Source organism: Oenanthe melanoleuca, chromosome 5, assembly GCF_029582105.1.
Source record: "Oenanthe melanoleuca isolate GR-GAL-2019-014 chromosome 5, OMel1.0, whole genome shotgun sequence".
Taxonomy (NCBI): Eukaryota; Metazoa; Chordata; class Aves; order Passeriformes; family Muscicapidae; genus Oenanthe; species Oenanthe melanoleuca.
This window is the reverse complement of record NC_079339.1, coordinates 53221848-53247927: the sequence shown is the minus strand read 5'-3', so window position 1 is coordinate 53247927 and position 26080 is coordinate 53221848. Positions and strand designations below refer to the sequence as shown.

The window sequence follows — 26080 nt, the reverse complement described above, 5'->3', positions numbered from 1 at the left end:
TTATATTGCTGCTTTATAAGATCTGCCCTTTTTTTTAAGTAAAGAGATTAAGTTGTTTCATATTTAAAACAAATTAATTCCTAAACTAATTTGCTTCCTTGGAAGAAATGACTTTATCTGTTACAAAAACAATTGAAAAGTGTAGTTTTCCATCAGGACTGTGTTTACAGGGTGAGGGAAACCAAACCAATCCCCACCTCGGTTTGCTCCCTCCTGCAGGTACCAGTCCTGGGGGCAGACAGGAGGAGGTTCTCGAGGCAGGTTAAAAATGAGCAGAGAAGGAGGAGATGAAGGTGTCCAGGCTCTGTGCAGTGCAGTTACCTGGCTGAGGGCAGAGAGCAGGAGGTGGCTGCCCAGGAAAGTGCAGAATTTGGCCCAGGAGCTGCACCAGGAGCTGCTACATCCCAGCTCTGGCCATGGGAGCTGGCCAGGCATGGGTGACCAGTCTGGCCAGTGGCCTGCAGGAGCCACGGGAGCTATTCTGGCTCAGTGGCTGTAGCAGGCAGCTATGGAGACAGGGTGGAAGTCATGTGCCCTGACCACATTATAGGAGTGGATTAAATTCCTTCTCCTATTTCATATGCCAGATCATTTGGGCTTTATGGAAACTTAATCCTGTATGTATTTTTCTGGTTTATGTCCTAGTGTATTATAAGACACCATGAAATTTAACTCAGACGCTTCCTTTGTGCAATAATTATCACAGTAGCTGTAAAACATAGCTTTTTAACATCCTTACAGGTAAAAAAAAAAAAATATTTTCCTTGGGTGGCATATGCCTTTTACTTTCAACAATGTGCTGTTGTTCTGTAAACCTTGTCTTGTCTTTGTAATGTCTCCTCCAGGGTGTCAGTGATGTGGAATTTTCTTGATTATCTTCAAAGATAGTGTGGAAGATAATGCACTGTTTAAAATCAACTGGAGGTAGTTCAACAAACAAAAATTATGGAAAGTTTAGGGAAATAATAGCTGAGAGAAGGGAATGAAAGCTGGGCATGTTCATGCAAAGGATAGCACAACTGAGGAGAAAAATTACCACTTATCACAAAATGTAGAGGAACCTTACAGGGCAGGCCAAAATAATTTAATTTCATCAGTAATCAATGGCAGAATGAGAAATGATGTATGGTGGGGGAAGTATGTCTAAAATTAAATACTAAGAAACTGTTTTTACCAATAAGTAATATGATAATCCAGGAAGGCAGGTTCTGTAATCACTGTCATTGAAAATGCTCAGGTCTAGGCTTGATATCTGTCTATCAAGGATGTTATCAGGATAATGATAATTTTCCTGGTATTAGAAGGAAAAACTGTAGTAGCCTATTAGTTTCCTTCAATCCAAGTAATTACACTATTTGTTTGTATATGATATTTGCAAATAAAATGCACTTAATGCTGTGCTTTTTGTTGTTCATTTTTGGGATTTTCTACAGTGAAGACTTGACAGATCCTCTGCTTTCGTGCCAGGAATTCTGTAGGCATATTTACTGTCTTTTAAAATGAGTTACTATATTGTTACATTGGGATCCAGTCTAAATAAAAGCACTGAAATGAGAGAAACATGAGATGAGAAGAGATGCTGTAAAACTATCAGAGAGAAACATGAAATCATAAATTTTCAGATTCTCATTTCATCTTTTAAGCATGTGATATGAAAGCACCCTATTGCATATAATCTCTTCCTTGCTGTATCAGTGAAACAGGGTACAATGGCAATAAAATCTTTATTGAGGGCATTGCTTCATTTGGAAGTTAAATATTTGCCTAATTTTAAGAATGGAAGCCACAAAAATTCTTACAACTAAGCAGATACACAAGAATTTTGGTTCATTATTCATGAATTTCTGAATACAAGTTTCTGGTATCATGATTAGAAACATCTTGGGTTTTTTACAAGTTTAGGGATTTAATTTTCTAGTGTTTCCAATAATATCAAAAAAAGAATGAATGTGTTTATTCTCTTGCAGTCACTGAAATCAGAAAGAGCCTTCCCTCTGCTTCCAGGTGATTTTGAAATTCTATGTGAAGGGTGCCAAGAGTTTGTACATGGCCTAGAGACACTAGCATGATCATGGCCTGCATTTGGGATTGGTAAAAATAATCTCAGGAAAGCTAGGAAATGTTCTGTAATTTGAGTTCCTGTATTTTTGATTTTTAGCTGAAAATACCTCTTAGAAAAGAGGAAATAATTTAAACCTTATTCTAGAAATGGGAAAATTGAGGAAAATGTGAACAACTACCAGTTTCTAACTGATGGTACTGAGGCTAGGGAGTTATACCTGGCAAAAGGTTGTGTTATGCACACCATACTTGGATTTTGGTAGGTACTAAACAAAATTGCTGGTTTCCCTTACCTTAGTACAGAATACTGGAACTTTTTTGTTTTGTGAGCTGTCCTTGAAACCTGATGGTGTTTTAAATCTTTGACTTTTGCCATTTCAGAATGGAATATAGCTATACTTAAGCTTTTCAGGTGGATTATTTATTGATCTTACTATGTGATAGCATTTATAAATGGCAGTTTCACAAATAATTAGGAATTGGAACAAAAGCCCATAAGGCTCTGACATCTGTTGCATATAATTCCCATAAAGCTGTATTTAATCAAATAAGTTAGCATAAAACCTGAATTTATTTATTAAAATGTTTTGTTGAAAGAATCCCATTGAGATGTGTGTCATTTCTAAGGGTATCCTGGGATACTGGCCAAGATATGACACTTAAGGAATGTTATTGAGAGCAGCATGCTTTGATGTCTCATTTATTTTGCAGTTGAATTTTCTTTTTATTTTTTTTTCTTTGTTGTATAAAAATAAGTTACTGAGAGAATTGTTTGTTCCAAAGAAGTTGTCCTGATCATATTCTCTGGTTGGCAATACAAACTGCTACTGTACAAGTAGATATAACTTGTGTTTTAAAAGTGCATGTATATGGGTTTGTTACCACTTCTTAGTTCATTTTTACGCTAGTCTGATGATTAACCAAACATATGCTTCCTGCTTTATGGTGTCATGAACAACTTCCTGCTGCAGTTCAGTTTACTGAAACAAATCTTCCTTTTGATTTTTTCCAAAGTAAAGTTTATTTTCTTAAGCATACGTGGCTCACCACTTTATTCTGGGTTTATTTAGTATTAAATATTTACGTTGTGTTGGAGAAAGCATTCAAATTTCATCAGAACACAGAAGTCTTTTAGATGTCTCTAATTATCTATTGCCAAATCCACTTTATCTGTGATTAGTATGAAAGGGTGAATGTTTTTGTCAGGAGCTTATAGCTTTGCTTTTGTAATAGGCTGCATTTTAAGCAGCCAGTTGGATTGGTGTTGGCCTTTGAAAGATGCAAAATGCTTTGAAGGAAGACTTAAATGAACCAGTAAAGATTGTGCAAGCACACACATTTAATCTCAGGACTATCTGCATTATAGTCAAAGCTCTGGGAAACTAAAGGCATTGCTCTGGAGAATAATCAAAGGGTACAGCTCTATTACATCTCTGCTCTGAAAACGAAGGGGCTGTTTTCTCTGGCTTAAGGTACTGGGTGCTGTGCTGATAAAAGGAAGAAGACAGTGCCTTGGACACCACATTAGAAGTTTTCAGGACATGTCCAGCTGTGAAATGAATGGTTAATTTGAATACAGAACTGGCACAGGGACTGCATACAATTTTTTCTTACAGACACCAAAAATAATTTTTAAATAAGATGAAGTTGGCCCTCCTGAAGGTTGACTCCTCCCAGAGAATTGCTTTTGAGTGTTGGCTCTCAAACATGTTTAGGTGTTTTTTGATTATCACTTTCAAGTTTAAAGCATAGTCATTTTAGATTTGAACAAGGACACATTCACAGCCATGAATGTGGTTGTGTGGAGAGCTCAGAGCACCTGCAGGATCTGAAGGGGGCCCACAGAGAATCCAGAGAGAGACTCTCTGTCAGGAACTCTAGTGACAGGACAAAGAGTAATAAGTACAGATTCAAAGAAAGGAAATTTGGGTTAGATATTAGGAAGATATTTTTTACTGAGAGAGTGGTGAGGCATTGGAACGGGTTGCCCAGGGAGGTTGTGGATGCCCCAGCCCTGGAAGTGTTTAAAGCTGGGTTGGATAATACCTTGAACAACCTGGTCTGGTGGGAGATGTCCCTGCCCATGACAGAGGGGGTTGGGAGTAGAGGATCTTTAAGGTTCATGCCAACCCCTTAGCATTTTATGAATGTACTTTATTTGTGATCTGGGGTGTTTATCAAACACAGTATTTTAAAAAGAGTAGATGGAATTATAGGCTTGACATTGAAAACTATGAATAATCAATTTGTCATCCCTCTATGAACAAAGAAAGCCAAATTCATGTAAGTTCAAGAAGAAAAATTTATACTTTAAAGCTAAAACAATTATGGGACTTCTAAATTATTTATTTTTTTCGTACTAACTTTTCATCTAGTGTGATTTGTAAGTCTTGACATTTTCTCCTTTATGAGCTATGTGGGCTAAAATATGAAATGTATGTTTTATATTCACATGCTCTCCAGCAGAGATGAATGCATCTCTAAATACTTCTGTGGTTGCACACTACATTTGATTATTTTCTTCTGATTGTATCAAAGGGATTTTCAAAACCAAATATCTGTTGAGAGTCAAGGGGGCTGATTAAATCACTTACTTGCTTTTATTCTTGCATGCCATTTTTGTGTCTCCTTTTGGAATCTGCCATTCCTTTTTCTTTGTCTTCTTTGAGAATGGTAACTGAAATACTGCAGGCACTGTGTTAGTAGTATTGGAGGGGTTTTGGTAGTTTGGTTTGGTTGGTTTGTTGTGGTTTTTTAGAAATCATACATCATTAGTTCCTAAAGTCTCCCCGATGGAGCTGAGATTATTGTTTATAGGCAGCACTTACCAGTATTACAGGCTATAAACTTTTTGAAATATTTTTTAGCCTTTAAAAGTAGGTGAAAGCGACTGAGGTTAAGAGCTGAGAAGTCCTGGCTTTCAATGTTACTGTCAGTCTTTTTTTAGGTGCTTTATCTTCCACTATTCATTTCTGATCACAATTTGTGTGTGTCACACACGTACCCATGCTTGACACAAGCAGTTCCTGATTTGTTCTTACAAGGGCTTAAGAAAGGTCAATTTCTTTACCTGTGTTGCCTCATAATTTACCAAATGTATTAGTATTTTAGTTATTAGTACAGGATTGTTATTTAAAGTCCTCATCTCTAGCCTTGAGAGTCTTAGCTCACTGAGAGAAGTACAGGAGTCTTGTCCTTGTTTTTGCTATTGGTATACTGTGGGGATTTTCTAAAATTATTTTTTAGTTTACAAATTCAGCTCTGTAAGTCAGTGTTAAGACCACATCTGAGAATACAGAAATACTGAATCAATTTTTATTTATTAAAGGATTTGGAAAGTGTCTCATGTAAAGCAATTAGGAAGTGTCAGCAGTTGCATGTGGATTAACTATAGCCCTAGAAGTACCTGTTTAAGAAGCTGTGGTAAAGTTCATTTGCTGATCTCAATTGCTGGGATGTATTTCAAAGAATTGACTTTGCATGGTCCATATGTGTGTGTGCACATTTTAACAGGATGTCAGTTTTCATCTGTCCCCTACCTCAGAGCTGCTGTGGTCAAATGCTGCTCAAATGTGTCTTGTGTTGCTCCATGAAACACAACCTTCCTTTCTCAGGTTTGAGAGTGTGATGTTGTAGTATTTCTAGCTAAGTATCTGCTGAGCTGGAATATCACAAAGCATCAGTTACTGTGATTTCAATAAATACAGAGCATTACTGTGTTGGAGGAAGGAAAAATGTGGAAGTACTTTTCTATGGCACACAGTGAAGTAATTTTCTAAACTATTCTAAAGAGGTGTTTTCAGTTTTAAAGGTTGTATTCAGGTGGGTATTTTTGCTTTTCGTAAGAGTCTTAAAGGTGGAGGAGGAATTAAGGTTCTGCACTTTTATGTTGCAGCGTCCTTCGGTCAGCTGTCTTATTTCTGTACATTGACTTAGTTTAGGGAAATCAAATATCCACCAGAGAATCCTAATACCTATTTCACTCAGAGCTTTTTTTTTTTTTTTTTTTTTTTTTTTTAGTTTAAATGGTTAAATGCTACACAAGAGCCTTGGCTGAGTAGTTGGAATCCCTTTCAGAAAATGTTAGATGCCAGGATCAGACACACTTCAACTGCAAACTTGAGTACAGTGACAGCTTAAGTACAGGTTAAATGCTCTTTGTACGTGACATTTTAAGTACATATCTTTCTTAAAATATTTTAAAGCTACTCTAATTGTTCCCATGTTTATAGAAAGAACAATATTCTACATTATTGCACAGTAAGTTGTTTATATACATGCCTTCTTTGGGGAAAACTGCTGTAATTATAGTAGAGATTTATTTTATCTATAAAGTAAGTGGGAGCAACTGCAGTGGGAAATTGAGGATGAGGTTGGGCTGAAGGCTAAGTAGGTCTGTGGTCTTCATCAGCACTGGAAGTCACTGTACACACCCTGTCATCTCTTAATTTTATTTATTTATTTATTTAGTCAGTCAGTTATTTTCTGTTTGGTTGTAGTCCCTAATGCAGCCAACAATAGATGTGGTGTGGAGGAGCCGAGTCTCCTTCACTGGTCAGTGGTATTTGCATTCCTGGCCTCTCCTTTTACACCTCTGATTTCCCTCAGAGTCAGCTGCTGGAGGAATAGCCAGCAAAGATCCACACCTCTGGAATATGCTAAAAGTAATCTGCCACACAAAGTGTAAAGATTAGCAGATCCAAGCTGAGACAGGGTTTCCTTAGTGCAGAGGTGTTACAGCTTGTTTTAAGGCATGGATGTAAGCTTGGGATTTATCATGATCCTTTTGTGTCTGGGTATTGTTCTCCTTTGTAAAATATAACAAAAAAGTGTTCCTGTGCTCCTGTTTGAGACATGAAGCCTGTTGCTACATTAGGACCTTTGATATCAATTTTAGATTAAACTCTTGTATAGTATTACTGACTTCTTTTAGGGAATGTGGCTGGGCTTTTTTTTTTTTTTTCTTTTCTAGTGCTTCTATGTGTTTTTCCCAAATGTACAACTTCGGCTTAATTTCTTTTCTGTATCTTTTAGTTGTGGAGATGCTCACAAAAGTCCTTGTGGATGTTTTACTTTTTTTGTGTTTACTCCTCACTTAAAAACTGTTCATATAATATTCTAAAATAGGTCTGATTGTAATATTTTGAAGGGAAATCAAATATCTCTGTAATACCTCATGATATGGTACCACTGAAAAATGTACTTGGACCTACTAATGGATTTGTAGTAGTTCCTTTTGGTAGCCTGTATCATCTGTAAAAATAGCAATTTCAAACTAATTTTGTAGTGAATTCTTTGTAAGATGGTTTAAAACTCCAGAAGATAAATACTTTCCTTATAGGCCAGACCAACCCTCATTTTGGGGATTCATTATCAGGAGACCCATTGAAAATAGAGGTGAGGCTCCTCCACTTAGCTCAGTTGAACTGTCTTGCTCTAACTTTGTGTAACACTCAAATAATGTCCTGAATGCAGCCTTCAGTGTGTTTTCAGAAGTTACAGACCTGGTGACCTGTGGAAGTATTTCATGTTATGTTGTTTCTTGTGAACAAAGAAACAGCAAATGATATTTCCAATGTTACCCTTCTCCTAAGAATGTATAATTCTGAACTTTGTCTTCCATGGCTCTCCAACTCTGACAGGAAATATTAGAACTTGTGTGTTGTGGTTTGTTAAAAAAATGTAAATTTCTGTTCAGAATTGTCAGTCTCTCAGAAAATTAGAAGTAATTAAATAGAAAGTTTTACAGATTTGTGCCATTTCTGTACCCTCTCATCTCAAGATGGTGTGAGAAGCAGACAATTGTAATAACTTGCTGCTACTCCTTTCCAGCTAATTTGATCTTGTTCCTTAATTCTGACAGATTGTTTTTAATTTTCCCATCTGTTCCATAAAAATCTCAAGTGATTGACTCCTAGGAAAAAATAATGTCTAATAGCTGAGCCATTTTTAATGAGTTGGTATGAGTTATTTAATGAGACGTGCTGAAGAAGGCAAGCCAAAGGAAAGATTGGGCCTGGGGTGGTGGATGTAAAGAAAGGTAAAGGGCAACCATCTGCTTCAGGAAGCTTCACTCTTCAGCAGCAGCTTTAGGCTGCTGCTCTCTCCAGTTTCAGGCAGTGCCCATGGATAAAACAGCATAGGTTCAGTAGCAGTGATTCCTTTTCCCCTTTTATTTAGAGCAGTGTCTAACCTCAGACAATACTGCTTTCAGGAGAGGAACAGTCATGAAAAGGAAAAAAATCAAAGAATGAAAGAATGATATTTAAGTAACCTTAAAAATACTATGGTCTGTGGTTTAACTTCATTTCTTCCAGCAACCTACACAAACTCCCAGATATTCCAGAAAGAACCCTAGTGCCAGTAAACAGAGTGAATGTTCTCTTCCAGCCTCTCTGAAGGCTAAAACCTTTGCTTTAAAATTGCCTGCAAATGGCATCTCCTGGGGCAGGAAGCCATCAATATGCAATTGAGAATAGCAAGCATGAATATAAATACTAACATCTGGACTGCTCCCTTCTGTTTTGGTTTTTATATATTATTATAATAAACATTAACATTATTTTTAATAATCGTCAGATAGAATTTTCTTTGGCAGCTTGAGACTTCATTATTAAATCAAATAGTGAAAATAAATATACAGCTCTTTTACAAGGAAAGTTGAAAGTTTGACTCAACCCTGCAAATATGCCATTGTGAGTCTAATCTATTGTAGAATTCATAGAATAATGAATTAACGTCTCGATTGCATACAGTGAGGCAGCACAAATGAGAGAATGCTGCCATGGTAATGAGCAAAATACACACTTGTTTTTTCAGGTGGCAGTGGGCTACCAGCTAAGGAGAAAAACTTTTGTCTGCATTTCCTACACTAGTGAAACCTGAGAGTGTGTTAGGCAAGCAGAGAACATCAGGACTCTACACATCCAGAGCATGGCTAAATATTCAGCCCAAGGTTTTGACTGTCCTAATTTGAGGCTGATATGAGGGGAAAAGATTTTTTCATTTGTAAGGATTTTTTGCTATCTAGTACCATGTTCTAGTACCAGTACCTCTCTGGAAGAGGGGGTGGTGGTGGTGTCCCAGTTAGGAAGAAGGTGCTTATTTTGCCTGCCAGGAAACAAAAGGGACTTAATTTTGAGCAAAATTGTCATGGGCTTTGGGACATTACCCATTATCTATCCCCCTTGATGGATTTTGGACAAGGACCTTGTGGGGTTGTGGCTTTAGTAATAAATCTTACTTGTGTTTATGTAATTGAAATTAAATTCACAAGATGTAAGTTATAGTTCTGCATGAATCCTTCATACAAGCATTGATCTTTTGTTTTGTTTTTTTTTATCTTCCTCCTCAGTGTGTCAATCCTGATCTTTAATACTTCTCGGCAATGCTTTGTTGTGGTGAAGCAGTTCCGCCCAGGTAATCCTCTTTTTTAGATTTACTTTTGCTCTCTAGTGAAGCAAGCTTTTAAGGGTTTAGCAGTTAAAAGTTGGTGCATCTGTGGTGATAAAATCTTTGTTCTATATTCTGTTTCTTTATATGATAGCCCATCCTTTTCAGTCAGTCAGAATTTCTAACCAGGGAAATTTCCATTACAGATGAAACGAATGATTAGAGTAGTCTCACATTCTGCTTTTGGGCTGGTTATTGTCCTCTTTTGGATGAAATTACAGCTCTACAATGATCGTGCAAGAAATTCATTTAATTTGAAGTTCCTTCCTGACCTACTTGTACAGAAGCACAGTATTTTCCTCTTTGTTTTGTTTTGTCTTGTCTTAAATATTCTTTTTATTTGTACTGTCTTATTGTGCATTGTATGGTTGGGAATTTAAAATAAGGGAGGTTTGGGACTGTATGCTTTTTCATCAGTATGTGGACAGCTTCATTTTACCAGTTATTATGAATTTAGGTTAATATACTTTTTTTCTGGGTTTTTATATCCTTTATTTTAACTCAAGGCAATATTTACTTTCTGGAAGTTAAAAACGAAATGAGTATTCGCTGCATGTTAATTAAAAGAAATGACAAGGTGTTTCACTGACTGTTGCTAAGAGACCATTTCAAGACTGCTCATGGTAGACTTTATCAAAAACTTTCTAGGGTAGTGTCACATTGCCCTTTCTTCCTGACAGTGATTACAGCCTCTCCAGTGCTGTGCAGCAGTGTTACACTGACAGTGCATCCTTCTCATCAAGTGCTAATTGACTTGTATAAAGTGTTTGGTTATTTGTTCATCACTAATCCACTGTCTTTTATTTGCCAGCGAAAAAACAGCTCCCATAGCTCTTGCTCTCTTTGAGGCAGTCTTGGGGAAAAGCCTTCATATGTGTGGATGCATATACATATATAGCAACACATTCATTGCATTATCTCTATGAGAGTGTCAAATCAGCCTCAAAAGACTGCACTGTTTCTGGAGTGAAACCATTCCAGAGGCTGGAGCTGCTCAGACACCTGGCTTTAGGCACAGTGGTCAGTCAGACACCCTGCAGCAATTCAGTGGTCACAACCATGCCCTGCCATTACTCACGTCCCTATATTTATAATTGTATCTCCATTCCATGGTTATTGTCTGCCCTGGTGCCTGTTCCACAAAGCAAAGCAAAGACTGAGACTTTCCTCATTGCCAGGGTCCCACCAGGAAGGTGATCACTTGTTGCTGTGAGTGAGCAGCTGCTGCTCACTCTCCAGGCACATCTCCTGTGTGTGTGCTGGTGCCACGTGTGCTCACCTTACCCTAGGCTGTGCTGGCAGGAGCAGCTTTTCCCAATGATGCCTGTGCTGCTTGTGAAGGCACTCATCCCTCCATGCCCATTCCCATCTCGTTCTGTTTGGTAGCAGCAGCCCTTTGCAGCCACAGCAGAATGGCTGCAGACAGGAGGTTTTGAGGATCAGGGAGCTGAAGGAGTTCTTGGTGCCTCGAGGGTGGCAGAAACACACAACTAGTGAGGCAAGCAGTGTGCTCTGGGCTTAGATCATCTTGAATGATCATGAGATCACACATTTGGGAGGAGTAGAGAGAAGAAAGATAAACATATATCTCTGTGTATGTTCCTCACCCATAACTAATTTGCAAATGTATTGGTCAGTGCTTATTTTGGTAGGCAATTGACCACACATTTTCAAATATAATAAAATGACATGTTCCTAGGGTTGGCACCTATGAGCATGTACTCTGGTTTATTCACTGTAACTATAATGACCTTCCAATGAATTGTGATGTTTGTTTTTCCACTGACTTAAACAGTATCAAAGATTTGAATCATAAGCCATGTTCCATTTCAAGAGGTACAAAACACCAGTGCAGTCAGAAGTTTAGAGAGGAGCCAGCAGCTTCCCAGACAGCCAAACCCCACTGGCTCCTTAGTCCCTACTGTTGTTTTCTTCTATTTAGGGATGGTAGACAAGTCCCTCTATGTGTCACCTACTTTGGTTAAACCATCTATCCTTTGTCCCACGTTAGAGAAAGGAAGGTGAGAACATCAGTTCTACTGCAGTTTCCACTCTGAGTGGACACTTTCTTACAGCTGAGTGGCTCCAGGGTAATTAGTCCAGATGTGGATTCCATCACTTCCTTGGGAAGCCTTTTCCAAAGCCTTACAACCCTTTCTGTTGTCATTCTTCCTGAAGTGCAAGCAGAAGCTGCCCTGGCACAGGTTGATTCTTCACCGTGCTGCCACTCATGGTCGTGTCCATCTGGCCATGGAGGAGAGACTGCCCAGCAATGGTGCAGTGGCTGTTCCTGGCCAAGGAAGCATCAGAGAGCAAAGGGACAATGGACATGGGACAAATGAGTGGGTGACTGTGCCAGGACGTCACCAAACTGCTTTCCAAACCCTTTGTGTATTTGCAATAAAATGACAACCTGTTGGTGAGGAAGAGGAGGGTCACAGGTTTCCCTCTTGAAGAGTGTGCCTTAGCCAGTAGGTCACACACTGCTTTTCCATCCAGTTCTTTGTCACCCAGTGCACCACTTGTGCAGTCAGTTTTGCACCTTCAAGAGAGTTATGGGAGACTCTCTGTTCCCTGATATTAGCAGGCAGCTTGGCTCTCTAGGCTTTGCTTATCTGTGAGAGATAAACTGAATTTGAACCTTTGCAAGCCAGGTGATACTAAATTCATAATCAGACTCCTTGGTGAATGCTCTAATATTACAGAAGTACTGCTTCTTTTCTTCCTTATCTACAGAGAAAAACTGTTCCTGGTCTTGAAGTGTGGCATATCACAGGACTTTGCTCTGAAGAGGACTGCTGGATTAGATCCTTGTGGGAATGTAGATTTTGATCTGTGTGGAACCCAGTTGGGCTGAGGGAGAAGGAGAGTGGCAGATGCCTGATAGAATGACAGGATGGGTTTCAGGGATACAGAAGACTTTTAACACTCTTAAGTCACAGTTTCATATTTCTGTACCCCACACTCTTACCTGCATCCTGTGTTAGTGCCCAAAGCCTTCAATGGGATGTTCCTTTGTTCCTTATTGTTCCTTTTTTAGTTATCTGATATGGGTATGTCAGTACTAAAAAAGAAATAAAACTTTCAGAGGATTTGGCTCGTCTCAGAGAAATCTTGGATGTGGTTGTCATTTATGATAATTTTCCTAGCTTTTAGAAGTTTTTGGAATAATTACAATAGACACCCTTCAAGGAGCTGTCCCTTAGAGCTGGCAAGGAATATTTTTTTTTCTGGCTTCATGTTGCACTTTAAAAAGAAAACTGAGCTTTAAGTCATGTCTCTCAAGTAAGAAATGGAAACTCCAATCCGTTCCTGTTTGAATCTCAAAGACCTGGATACACCTAAGCCTAGCAGCTTTGAGAGTTTTAACTCCTGGAGAAAGATTAGATTTTGGATATTGGAATGATCTGGACACCTCCTTTTCAAGTGCAGATCTTGCTATCACTTCTGAGGTGTCAAAATGAACACTGCAGAAAGAGCCCAGGCAGAAATTTCTGGGATTTAGACTCTGCCCCAAGACCAAGTGCTTAAGAAGTCACTGTGGTACTTCACTGTTATGCAACAACATTTCTCTAGAGACCTTTTTTTAAAAAATATCAAACTACAGTACCTGGAAGGACAAAAAGTTGCCTATTAAACCTGAGTTCTTATATATCAATTCTGCAAGATTTAGAATGGGAAATAAAAGAGAAACTAATTTGAAAACTGTGTTATGTGTATGTGAAATATGCATGTAAAATATTTTAATAGGATAAAAAAGGTTTAAAGTTTAAAATAGTTTTATTCAGGTGATTTATAGCATTCTCTTGGAAACCTTTCATGAAAAGCAAGGGGATAGACATAAGGAAACTTCAAGGAAAAAAACAAGTGGAATTATATTAAAGTTACATTGATCTGGAGTTGTCTGTCAGGAGGGATTCTTTGTGTGTTGACATCCAGTCCTGCAGTTCTCACTCAAGCAAAAATTTCTGTTGACATCAGTGAGAGGTTTTGCTTAAATCAGGACTAAAATCTGACATTTGCACTTTCTTTAGGAGTGCATTACAGTGGCAGCTGTTTGTAGATTAGTTCAAGAAGTCTTTTTCATACTCCACACAGGAATTTGTGCAAGGAACTGTATGTTCAAAAGAGGATTTTTTTTCAAACAAACATACATGCTTTTCATACCCTTTCTAAATAACAGCTGAGTTGACAGGCTGAAAGACTCATCATTGTGCACATGGTACTTTATGTGCAACCCAACTTTCCTGCAAGATAACTGCATAGTTTAAATTAAATCCCAATATCCACATTGCTCAACAAATGGAAGCTGTATGGTGCTTCTGGCACTTAGATTTCTTGGATGAACAAGCTTCCTTTTTCAGTTTTTATTTATTTTAAGGTGTGCATGAATTCATTTCAGGTGATGTAAGTACAAATAAGAGTTTAAATAATAATTTTACAGACATGGCAAGAGAACCTTTGTTCTTTAAAATTCCAGTTTTGTGTGTCATTATTTTAACAGATAACACAGCTGAATTCCTTGTTACTCTCAAGTACTCTCATGGTTGTTAATTTCCAGGCAAAATTTGTCTGCTAGCTTTTTTTGTATTTAATATGAAGAGACTAACATACTGCCCCTTGTTTCTTTTTGTTTTGTCTTTTGGGGTTTTCTTAAGCTGTTTACATGTGTGAAGTGGAAAGGCATCATCCTCAAGTCTTTCAGAATCAGGACAAGGAGAGCCTTCCTTCCCTGGAGAACCCCTTACCTGCTGTGGTTGGAGTGACCTATGAACTCTGTGCTGGCATTGTGGACAAGCCAGGCCTTTCTTTAGAAGAAATTGCTTGTGAGGAAGTCTTGGAAGAGTGTGGCTATCGTGTGTCCATTGCAGACCTCAGGAGGATCACTTCCTACAGGTAAATAGCAGCAAGTTACAACACTGGTTTTCTTGTTTCTCAGATTGCTGAAGTGCCCTGAATGTTCCCTCTTGCTTTGTTAAAGCAGTGTGTTGGAAAAATATGGACATCTGAAGGTACAAGAAAAGTGTAACTTTTAGCAAGTGAGAGGACTATTTAGAGAAATGTAAGGAATTAGAAATATATAATCAATATGATAATTATGGTATTGAATTCCCAGGAAGAATCATACTATTGTGACTTATTCCAAAGAGTATTAGAACAGGGAAAAGTTGCTTTGGGCTCTTCAGAGAAGTTTGGAAAAGGCATACCCATATAAAGGTATATCCAGCATTAGGAAACAGCCTCTCTTTACTATACTGGGTATTTTCAGTCTCTGATTCTTATTCAGATTAACAGTAGAAACTGCCCAAGATGCTCTCTGATTAACCTTTAACATGATTTTGCAGAAGCATGAGAACCTGTGGCATTAGATCTAATTATTGTTATAGATGAAGATTTTGCTGATTTGACTGTGAAAATTATTACATTGTATTTTTGCAAGGTTTCAAATAGTTATCAAAATAGTTTTTAACATGTTTTAAAACATTTATTAGGAGTAAAAGGAAAAATTAATATGTAAGTGGAAAAATACAAAATGTGAGTTGTTGGTGAAAAAAAACCTCAATAGAAACTTTGCACACAGCTTTAATCCTATTATATCTCATTCCCAGCTTTTAGTATTGTTATCCCAAATGTATGTATGTTTGTATTTTACAGAGAAAGCAGCAGGTTTTTTAGTTTCTTTATTTTACTTGACATCTCCATTGAACTAGGCACTGTCATTGGTTTTTAATTTGGGAATTGAATACAAATCCACAGCTGTCAATCCTGGCAAATGTTATTTCCTGCTGGATTAACAAGCAGTGCTTCTGTTGAGGGGAGGGGGTGAATCACAGGAGCTGTCTTTTACAACTCATTGAAACCAGATTAAGGGTTTGTTCTGCTGAAAGAAAAAGTGTCTTCCAGATTTATGAGCAAAAGCTGTCTATAGAATTTCATAGGTTGGGTGACACTGACAGGCTGCTGCATGCAGATGTATACATTTGTATATGTATGTATGTATGTATGTGCATACAAATGCAAAAGAGGAAAAGTAGAATACAATTCCTGTAGAAGGCTGTAGATTTTGTGTAGAAGTTTGACTCATTGCAAATATTTGTATCTGCCTAAAACTCTCTGTGTTTTGGTGTTGGCAAATGTCTTTTTATGTTACAGTTGGTTGTTCATTCAGTTGGGCTTTTTTGGTGTTTTTTTTTTATTTGCACTGACTTGTGACAAGTGTATACAATTGGGGTTTTCTTTGTTGAGACACTTGCAAAGAGCTCATAATCCCCCATTGTCCATGTGGACACAGCTTTCTGCCCATGGAGATCCATGCTGAAGTCAGAAGGGCCTGTAAAATTTTTACATTTTTAAATTAATATGGAAGGTTGAAGCCTCAAAGACAATATTTTACAGGGTTTTTTTTGTTTAATTTCCCATACTCTATTACTAGAATTTCATTCTAAATGTTTTGGTATTCCTATTAGGAGTGTCCTGTTTTCCTCCAGCTAAGGACTGGCATATCTTTTTGATCCTTGGGGATTTGATGCAAAGATAGGAAGTAATCAGTTCATTTATGGTCTCCTAAGGACATTTTTTCTGCAATGGGTGTACTACATATAAGAATCCCTGGGCTTTTTCCAAGTGGTTTATGCTGTTGTTTCTTGCTGTGACAGTACAAAGCACAGGCATAAAGCACTGCATTAATGCATGTGCATGCCATTACAATTGCAATGCATCCTGCACTTCTCTTCCCTCCCATCCCAGCAATCTGTGTAATAGTTGCTCTGCATTAATTATTGATCCAGTGCCTCAGGTCAGAGTTTTGGAGGACTCTCTCTAGATGCTCCTCTTCCCAAATTGGCCTCAGCTGGACTGGCACCAGTTGTGATAAGTGTGTGTCTGTTCTTTCTCTCAAATCTGATCATTCTGTGGCCTCTCTTGGAGGGTTTTGGCTTTCTCTCTGAAGTGTCTTATCTGTCTGTACCACAAGCAGTTTTTCCCACGTCTTTCTTTATTTCAAGACTGACACTTACCATTCTGTCCCCAGTGGACATGAAGTACTTCTGCACCTTCCCCCTATTTGCTAAAACATGTTCTCTTTATTTTATTTTTGACTGTTCAAAACTATTTTAGTTGATTTAGTCTTTCTCTTCAGGTCATTTTTTCTAGATATCTTATCATTCCTTCTGCTGTCCTTTGTCTTCTCTCCATCTAGTCTGCATATTTCTTAAAAACTTAGTGCCCAAAGTGAAGCACAGTACTTCAGTGGGGGCTTTCCTGGATGGAGTGGAAGCATTACTTCCTCTAGTCTCACAGATTATACACTGGAGTTTGTTGTTTGTCTTTTCTGAAGAGGCATTACATTATTGATATAATTTATCTTCCACAATGCCTCCCTTATCTCAAAGCTAGGAGTTGAACTTGATGATCCTTGTGGGTCCCTTCCAACTCAGAATATTCCATGGTTCTGCATTGTCATTCACCTCCTGTCCATGTTCTGTGCCATCACAGCCTTTGATCTGAAAGCAGGGAGTTGTATTTCTAATGACATCCTTTCTGGAATCATGGTAATGAGAAGGAAATTGCCTGCCTGGAATAAAAACAGGAGTTGAGCTAGACCTGACAGAAGGGCATGAAAAGCCAAAGGCATATCAAATGCAAAGGGAGAAATGGTTCTGACTAGGGAAGTCAATACAGTTCTGTGCCTAATGGATTAAGAAAGATGGGGCATGGACAATCCATAGGGAGAGCTTAGACTATGGGGGAAAATTGAATATGAAAACCTTGAGTGGAAAAAGAGAAAGAAGAGATGAAGGAACAATGCAGAGAAAAATCATAGGCTGAGAACTAAATGGACCCAGGGAAAGTACATTCATTGTGGTAGAGCAGAATTCTCTGTAAGGAAATAAGGGAAGTACTTAGACTGTATTCAACTTCATTCTGGTTTCCAGATGTGAGAACTGTATATGTTAGAGGTGATCTGAAGATTGCAGGGATTTTCCTCATTTCTTATCAGGGCCTGTAGCAGTGGTTTTGGGGGATTTTTTTTTTTTTTTTAGTGCCTCTCAGCTAACCTGTAAAGTGTGACCCCAGTACTGCTACAGGTAATTCATACACACGCAGGTAACTCACTGCACCCCCTTATCAAGCTCTGCCAAAGCTCCAGTGACTTAATACTCATCACATAGAAGTCAGACACTGAATTAAGCAGATCTCAGATTTAATTACCTGGAATGATCCACAGAGGAGTTGTGGAGTCAGGAAAGAAGCCAGGAGTTGGGGAATTTATGCCATTTGAATAAGGGTCTTTGGAACAAATCATTCCAGCAGCAGGACAGTGTGGTGTGGGTGAGTGAAGGAGGCTGGGTTGGGGACAGATAACAAGAAACACAAACATATTTAGAGGAACTTGACTGGAGGAGGACAGAGGAATCACACTTTGAAAATCAGAAATATCTGTTCCTATTATAGAAAAATGCCAGACAGGGAGTGAATTGAAATGCAGATGGTTCATGTTGCTGTGTAGATAGAGGAGGGATCATTCTGAAAAGAATCTGTATTGTTTGCAGCCTGTTTGGTGAGTTCAGTATCATCACTGAACAAATTTCTGCTTTTGTGCTTGGCATTCAGTAACTTCATTTTGGTATTGAAAGAAGGTTGGTTTAAATTATGGCAGCAGCTAACTCACTTTTGGAGACTTCCAGGTAGTTTTGGTGGCTGCTGCTGTCTTGAGTTCTTGTCAGTTGTATGCATGGCATCAGTCAAAAATAGCATAGGTGGTTGATGTGAGGGGGGCAAAGGAATTAACTGGTTCAATAATAAAATAACAGAATGAAGCTAATCCTCTGAGGGTTCATGAAGGTTGAAGGTTGCAATTAAATGCAACATTTTTAAAAGCTCTAAAAGAAATCTGTGAGCTTCCCTTAAAGTTTGGGGCTTTTTTCACAAATGCAAATTCTCTTAAGTGAACGTCTTACCTTGGACTAACTCATATACCAGATGTAACAATTTTTCTATCTGTCATGGTATCCCAGCAGTTTTCTGATTGAATCCCATGTGCTGAAATTCAGCTGTGAGTTAGTTTCTTAGGTTGAAGTACTTCCAGCTATCTGCCTTGAGGCTTGCTTCCTTACAAGACAGGGGCAGGGAAATAAGTTGTTGTCATCTTTGTAGTTGGCATTGATGTTATTGTTGCTATTGCAAAGTGTTTTCTTTTAATTCTTGAAAATATTGATTGTCTGCAAGAATATTTATAAAATTGATTTGGCTTCAATAACACATCAGAACATGAATGTAGAGTTGAACCAGAGCTTCTGGTTCAGCTTCCTTTTCCCTTCATTACATCTTTATTTTCTCCCAGAGACTGTAAAAAGCTCTTGGCTCTGACCTGGATGCAATAGGAGCTGTAGGTTCTCAGCTCCACTGCAAAGAAATCAGATGGATTAGTTTAAAGGACTGACTATATTAAAATAGGTACTTACTTTAATCTTCCTACATTTGATTTTTTTTTTCCCAAAGTGTACAAGAAGAGCATTCAGAGAATTAATACTGGATGTTCCAATTACTCTGCCATGGCTTTTAGCCTCTGTGCAATGAGGTAAAAATGGTTTGTATTCACAGGTTTTTATGTAGAAGGAATAATAGCCCTGAAAATATTGGAGTGCCTTGTAATTAGAAAGATCACCTGCTAGTACACCTGTTGGGTGATAGCATAATGTAATATAATTTTATGTTAATTACTTCTGTGCTTTTTTCCCTGCACCTGCTGCTTATAATGTCAGAACTGTACAAAGGTCCTAAGAAGTGACAATGGGAGCTGCATGTCACTGATCATCAGTTTACATGTTGTATGCCTAACTGGATCTTGATTTAAGCATAAATAACAGAGATTTGTGTCACATTTATTTGTAAACATGAATTATGTATCCACTCTATACCCAAATTCTGCATCCAGATGGCTTATGTCTTATAAAGGATATATTGCTTACAGGAATTTGCACATTAACTATGTAAGATTAAAACAAAACAAAAAAAAAGATATATTTCTGTGTTGATAAGAATGTTGATTGTTTATAAATACTGTATTTTTTTAATATTAACACATTACAAGAAAATTAGCTTTTAATTGCTGTCTGTCAGAAATCTGAACTAAAGTAATAAGTCTTCATAAGGATAAGTCAATTTATATGTTCCCTATGTTGCAGCAGAGGAGTAGAGTACAAAATACTGTTTATATTCTCATACATGCTTGTTTCTTCAAATTAAAAATATAATATTTACAAACATGTTACTTATGAGTGAGATAATTGGTTGGCATAGGCAAGCACCCAGACATGAGGAAAAGGCAAAGCTATTCTGGAACAGAAGCTTTGAATTTTGGCCCTGATTGCAAATGTGTTTGAGTATGGACATTCACATGTGTGTGCACACTCATTGTGAAGAAAAAACTCACTGACTGTTGGCAAACTCAGTCTCACTTGTGGCTTCAGACACTACCAAACCTTTTTTTTAAGCCATAAGATACTGTTTCCCAGTTCTGATAAAAAAAGTATGTACTGTATCTTTATGCTCATGAACTTAGGCCAAGTGAAAAGTCCCACTTTGTGAGCTGGATTTCACACACTGTGTATTTCCTCATGCACTAGATAAAAGGGAAGAGTTAAACAAAGGCTTTGTGGTAGCTGCTATTGCCCTGGTTCAAAAACAGATTGGAGGGACAATCTGCCTCCTGTGTTTCCCCTGGTCTGAGGAGGAAGTAGATGGAAATGCTGTAATTACAGCCTCCTGCTGCCAGCCAGTCCCACCCCTGGGCAGGAGCTGAGCAGTGCTTCAGTCATTCTGCAGAAGCTCCTTCTCTGGTGTGGTGTTGCCTGAAAGTGTGCTGCCCAGGGCTTTAAAAGCCATAGCATGATTTAATCTCACTGTTTGAGTGTTTTATTCAAAATGAAATATGGGAAGGCAGCATACAATCTTGTTTTGATGTGTTAAACTTACATGTAAGTTACTATTGTGATGAAAACCATACGACTTTGGTATCCTTACTTTGACATGCTTACATTCCTAGACTTGCTGTTGTCAAAGGTAATGGAGGTTTCTAACTGTCTGAAGCAATGCAGAAAGTTTAGTGCTAATAGAGTTTTGGGGTTTAAAATCTCTCTGTTGAAATTACATGGCTTGTGAGCTTAAGCCCTAATGACTTGCCAAGGAGTGTTTGTCAGCCCTGTAGCTGTTAATTGGAACGACCATAGGAGGAAACAGATCCTCCCGATAAAGAGATGAGGAAAACCGAGCTGTGCTTTGTGTAGATCGTTTGCCTTTGTCCCACAGTGGCAAATAAGTCAAGCCCTGTGCAGACACATCAGAATACAGCTGGAACAGTCAGCTAAGGTCAAGCCAGGCTTAGTAGGTCTGGGTCAGTGTGAGCCATGACATGCTGGGTTTGGGCAGCACAGTGCTAAACGCTGGACTGACACCAAAGCCTGAAGTCTCTCCGTGGAGCTCAGACCTGCTCACCCTCCCCCCAGCCAAGCCTCTCCTGTCCCAGGAAGGCACTTTTATCAGGAAGGTGGCTTTGTGGCTTTCCCAGGCTGAAACTCATCACTTGCAGTTCGGGTGTGCTGACCCCTGTGATTTCCACAGATGCAGAGCTAATGAATATAGCTGTAATCTGTTAATAGGTGACTCATTTCAGACCATGGCAAAAGTGTTTTATTTGTAGTGGGAAATACTGGGGTAAGGAAAAGAATGTATCACAGGTGTGGGATAGAAGAAGACGGTAGCAGAAAGAGGAGTGTAAATAGGATTAAAGGCACATCAAAATTCCTTAAACAGCATACTCAGAAAGTGCAGGTAATTGTGCAAAAGCAGAGGAGATTTCTAGTGACAGATAAACCTGAAAGCAGACTGCAAACATAATATTTCTTGTAGCCTGTTCATCAGTCAGACCCACCTTCTCCCTCTTTGCTCTCTTCCTCCTCTGCCCCAGTGCCCAAAATCCCTGAAATGTAAAATGTTTTGCAAGGCTATATGGAAAAACACTTGATTACTTCAACCAGAAAAGCATAAAAGTAACAAACCTAACTTCTGATTTCTATAAAAGCCAAAGGTACTAATACAGACAAAATGTGAATAGCATTGATTTTTGTGCAATTTTCTAAGGACAAGCAGGATACATTAGCAGTCTGAAAACATTGTGGAAGACAGCAGTAAGCTGTACTGGAGAATATTCAATTTTTTAAAGGGCAGTCCATGTGGATCTATGCAAAAATGATCAACTGGCAGTGTAAGCCAGAGCATTTAGAGAATTAAATATCAAGTGGAAAAATGTAAGATATATGCCTCTTTTAAGAATTAAAATATATTTCTACATCTTCCAGTTTCTGTCTGAAACCAATGAAATGGTCTTTTAGAATCAGAAACTAATGGAATATGCTGAGTTGGAAGGGACCCACAAAGATCATTAAGTACAAGTCCTGACCCTGCACAGGGCACTCCAAGGGTGACACCTGTGCCTGAGAGCTTTGTCCAAAGGCTTCTTGAGTTCTGTCAGGGTTGGGGCTGTGGCCACTGCCCTGGGGAGCCTGTTCTAGAGCCCAAACACCCTCTGGGCAAAGAACCTTTTTCTAATATCCAGCCTAAACCTCTCCTGACTCAGCTTCATTCTGTTTCCTCAGGCCCTGTCACTGGCCACAGGAGGGAAAAGATGACTGTCCCTCTTCTGCACCTGGTGAAGGTGTTGACCCCAGTGAAATCTCCCCTCAGTCTCCTCCATGCTGAACAGACCAAGTGACCTCAGCTGCTCCTTAAAAAGATTCCTATCAGATCTATCACTATCCTGGTGGCCTTCTTTGAATGCTCTCTAATAGCTGAACATCTTAATATTGTGGCACCCAAAACAGCCCCCAGGACTCAAGGTGAGGGACAATCCCTCCCTTTCCTCCCTGGTGATGCTGTGCCTGATGCCCCAGGAGAGGGACATCTCTCCTGGCTGCCAGGGCACTGCTGACTCATGTTCAGCTTGCTGTCAACCAGGACCTCCCTTTCCACAGTGCTGCTCTCCAGCCTCTCCTTCCCCAGTCTGCCCATACACCCAGGGTTGCTCCATCCCTGATGCAGAATCCAGCTCTTGCCTTTGTTAAACTTCACATGGTTGGTGATTGCCCATCTCTTAATTTGTTGAGGTCTCTCTGCAGGGCCTCTCTGCCCTTGAGGGAGCCAACAGCTCCTCCCAGTTTAGTGTCATCAGATTGGGAGGAATTGTCAACTCCTGTGAGGGAGATTAGACAACTATTTAAAGCAGGGAATATGTTTATAAATAACATTCTACAACAGTCTGCAAAGCCACTATCTAAATACTGAAGGGATTCTAGATAGGCTTAGAAATGTTAGATTTGCTGGTTTGGAGAGGAATGAGCAAAGAATAGAATAGAATAGAATAGAATAGAATAGAATAGAATAGAATAGAATAGAATAGAATAGAATAGAATAGAATAGAATAGAATAGAATAGAATAGAATAGAATAAGTATTACTTATTAATACCAGCATTCTTTAATTTTATTTATAGGTAATTTTAAAGTTTTTATTACTTTGTAACTAATTTCTTGAGGCAAAGTTGCACCAGAGAAGAGTAAGTTTGGTAATCAAGAAAGAATGGTCATGTGTGTATGTCCTCCTTTGAACATATGTTGTTTGTTTGAACATTTTTGTTTGTTTCTGTGGTTAATTATATGCCAATAAATGTGAAGAAATACCATAATTTTGGGCATCATACCAAAGGAAAGACCTTGATGTCCAGGACTTTCATCTTTTGTATTAAGTGTAGTAGCTACTCTTGATATATGTAGTTTCATAACAAAAGAGTGTCATATGATAATACAAAGAAATTACACCATATGGAAATCAGCCCCTGCTATTTGAGCTGTGGTGGCAGGAACCTGAGTCTTACAGTGTAGCACCTTGGAAATTGGTTTTCCTTTACTTTAGGGAAAAGATGTGTAGAAAGTAAACTGATTTCCACAGCTATAGCTATTTCATAAGGAAATGGTCACAGGTGCTATAGAAGGAGACTTTGCTGTAAATAATCAAGCCAGAATGTTCTTATAGAAGTAATTCTTATATAAATTTGCTGCTTTTGTATATAACCTTTATATAATATCAAGTGGACATGGAAATACTCAATTTTAGTTTTCCAGGTGGGACAACCCAGAGGAAGATGTCAGACTTGACACTCGTCATAATTACCGGACATTAATTATATTTAACACAGTCCTGTGTTTTTCATGGAACCTGTGGTGACCAGCAAACTGCATTCATTGTCTTGCAGATTTTACAGTTGGTTAAAACATGGATCAAAAACTCCAGTCCTAACACTGGAATAAAGTAATGAGCACAGAATGAAAGAGATCCAATATCAATCTTCAGAGTTCCTGAAAATGCCAATGATGGTTAAGTTTCTTTTCATAGATATGCAGAAATGATCCTGAAGGGGTCTTATCCAAAGACACAGAATGCATCAGAAGTAATTTTAGGAAAAGAATTCACTGATTTGCTCCCTATTCAGTATTTTTAAAAAGTGTGTATTGATGTAAGAAACAAATTTCAATAGTCACTATTAGAAACCAACCTCAGGAGTCACTATTAATTCCCCAAACAAAATAATTGCCAGTGTTCTTAGAACACTGAGAGACAAATGATTAATTCCTGCTATGGGGTGTGATGTGTGCTGGATTAACTGGAAGATTTAGTTGACTAATGGTTGGGTAAATCTGGATATACACTCTAAGATCATAACACTGCTACAAATCTGAGAATCCTCTGTATGTGTAATAATATGGAAGCTAATTTTTCATCCTGCCCTAATGCCTCATTCAGAGTTTCAGTGAACTTTGGATCCAGATTTAATGTGAAAAGTCACTTGTAATCATGTGAAATGAAGAAATTGCGATTACAATGTGAATATTTTCTTGGAAGGACTAAATGAGTGGATTATGTACTTATCCCTTATTTAATAATACCTAAATTAAATAGTCCTAAGGAAATAGAGGATTAACAAATAAGAAGTATAATACACAGCAAGCGGTCTAGCTGAAGAAAGACTACATAATCTAAAATATCCTCAACTAAATCCACTGAAGCAAATTTAGCAGGGAGACTGAATTACTTTGGACATGTGCGTGCTTACAGTGGTCCATTTGGGTCAAGGCTAAAGTTCAGGAAGGATAGAGTGAGTCTCAGACTGCCTTTCCCTTCTTTACCTATCCAGTCCATGAGTAGAGGACTCCAGCTGTGAATGGACATAATCCTCTTAAGAGTAACAAATCTAAATATTTGTGTAAAAACAAGCAAACAAATGTAGCACGACAGCACACAGATACACTGGGGAGCTTCTTGCTGTTGTTTGTGCATCTCTGAGTCATCCTGCAGTTCTGCTCTCCCTGAGGTCTGCTGGAACTTCTGGTGACTTCAGTGTCTGTAGAACAACAGTTCACCAATACAAAAATATTTTTTCTTTTTTTTATTTTCTCCCAAATTCACATATTTCCAAAGAATATATTTGAAGATGGATCTATTTTACATGGAACTATATTCAAAAGTATTGGTATTTCTGCATGAAAGTTGCAATCAATTTCTGTCTCAGTCAATTTCTGTCTCAGGTGTTAAGGACCCAGGTTTCCATTCCTAGCTCCTTGCTGCCTTCTTTCTGTCTAAACCAGAGTTTCCTTTCTGCTTTTTTCCAGGTCTGGAGTTGGTGTGACAGGTTCTAGGCAGACACTGTTTTATGCAGAAGTAAACGACCAGATGAGAACCAGTGGAGGAGGTGGCCAGCCTGAAGAGGGAGAGCTGATTGAAGTTGTGGAAATACCTTTAGAAGAGTCCATGAAGTTTGCTTATGATGAGACTTTCCCGAAGACAATGGGTGTCATCTTCAGCTTCATGTGGTTCCACAGCAACATAGCACCTAAACTACCCAAAAAGTAAAGCACCATGATTTTAATCAAAGCTTTTCTGCTGGTGTTATATATGCAGAAAGCTGCAAATCTGCCTGCCTCAATCAACTCAACTTCTCACAAGACAAATCTTTCTTTAAATAAATTTGGAAGTGAAATCAGAATTTAAATCATCACACAATTTCCATTATTGGCAAAACACTTAGTGGCATCGCTGGGGCCAGGATTTGACTTGGAGAGGCAAATGTTGATTTTTGTGCAAAGGTTAAGTGAATGTGTCCAGTTCTCCTTTTTGGCAGCACTGTTTTGAAGAGCTGCCCAAGCTCTCAGCACAGCTGCCTCAGGAGCCTCTCACCATGTCTGTACGTGCTGGCAACTGTGTATTCATTGTCAGTTTTGATATTTTTTTGAAGAAAGCAGCAAACCTTAATAGTCACAGATACCTTAACAATGTTCCTGAGTGCAGCACAGCTCTCAGGGAGCAGCTTTCTCTGTGGTGTGTGGCTCCTGTGCAGAGGAGGAGTTTGCATTTCTGAACATGCAAACCTTTATTTCATAAGCAAACAGGTCTGTAAATCCTTCTGCTATCGTGTCACTTTGACAATGGAGCAGCTGTAGGATTATGCGCTCCTGATT

General features: G+C 38.6%; 1 protein-coding gene across 1 annotated transcript in view; it reads left to right on the top strand.

The window, feature by feature from the left end:
• The window catches only part of NUDT14 (nudix hydrolase 14), a 57952-nt gene extending 32344 nt beyond the window's left edge, over window positions 1-25608 (top strand). Inside the window, exons 3-5 of the mRNA XM_056493086.1 lie at window positions 9416-9480; window positions 14172-14409; window positions 25235-25608. Of these exons, the coding sequence (XP_056349061.1) occupies window positions 9416-9480; window positions 14172-14409; window positions 25235-25475 (544 nt within the window). The 3' untranslated portion in view covers window positions 25476-25608. The remainder of the gene's footprint in view (window positions 1-9415; window positions 9481-14171; window positions 14410-25234) is intronic.
• Window positions 25609-26080: the final 472 nt, after the last annotated feature.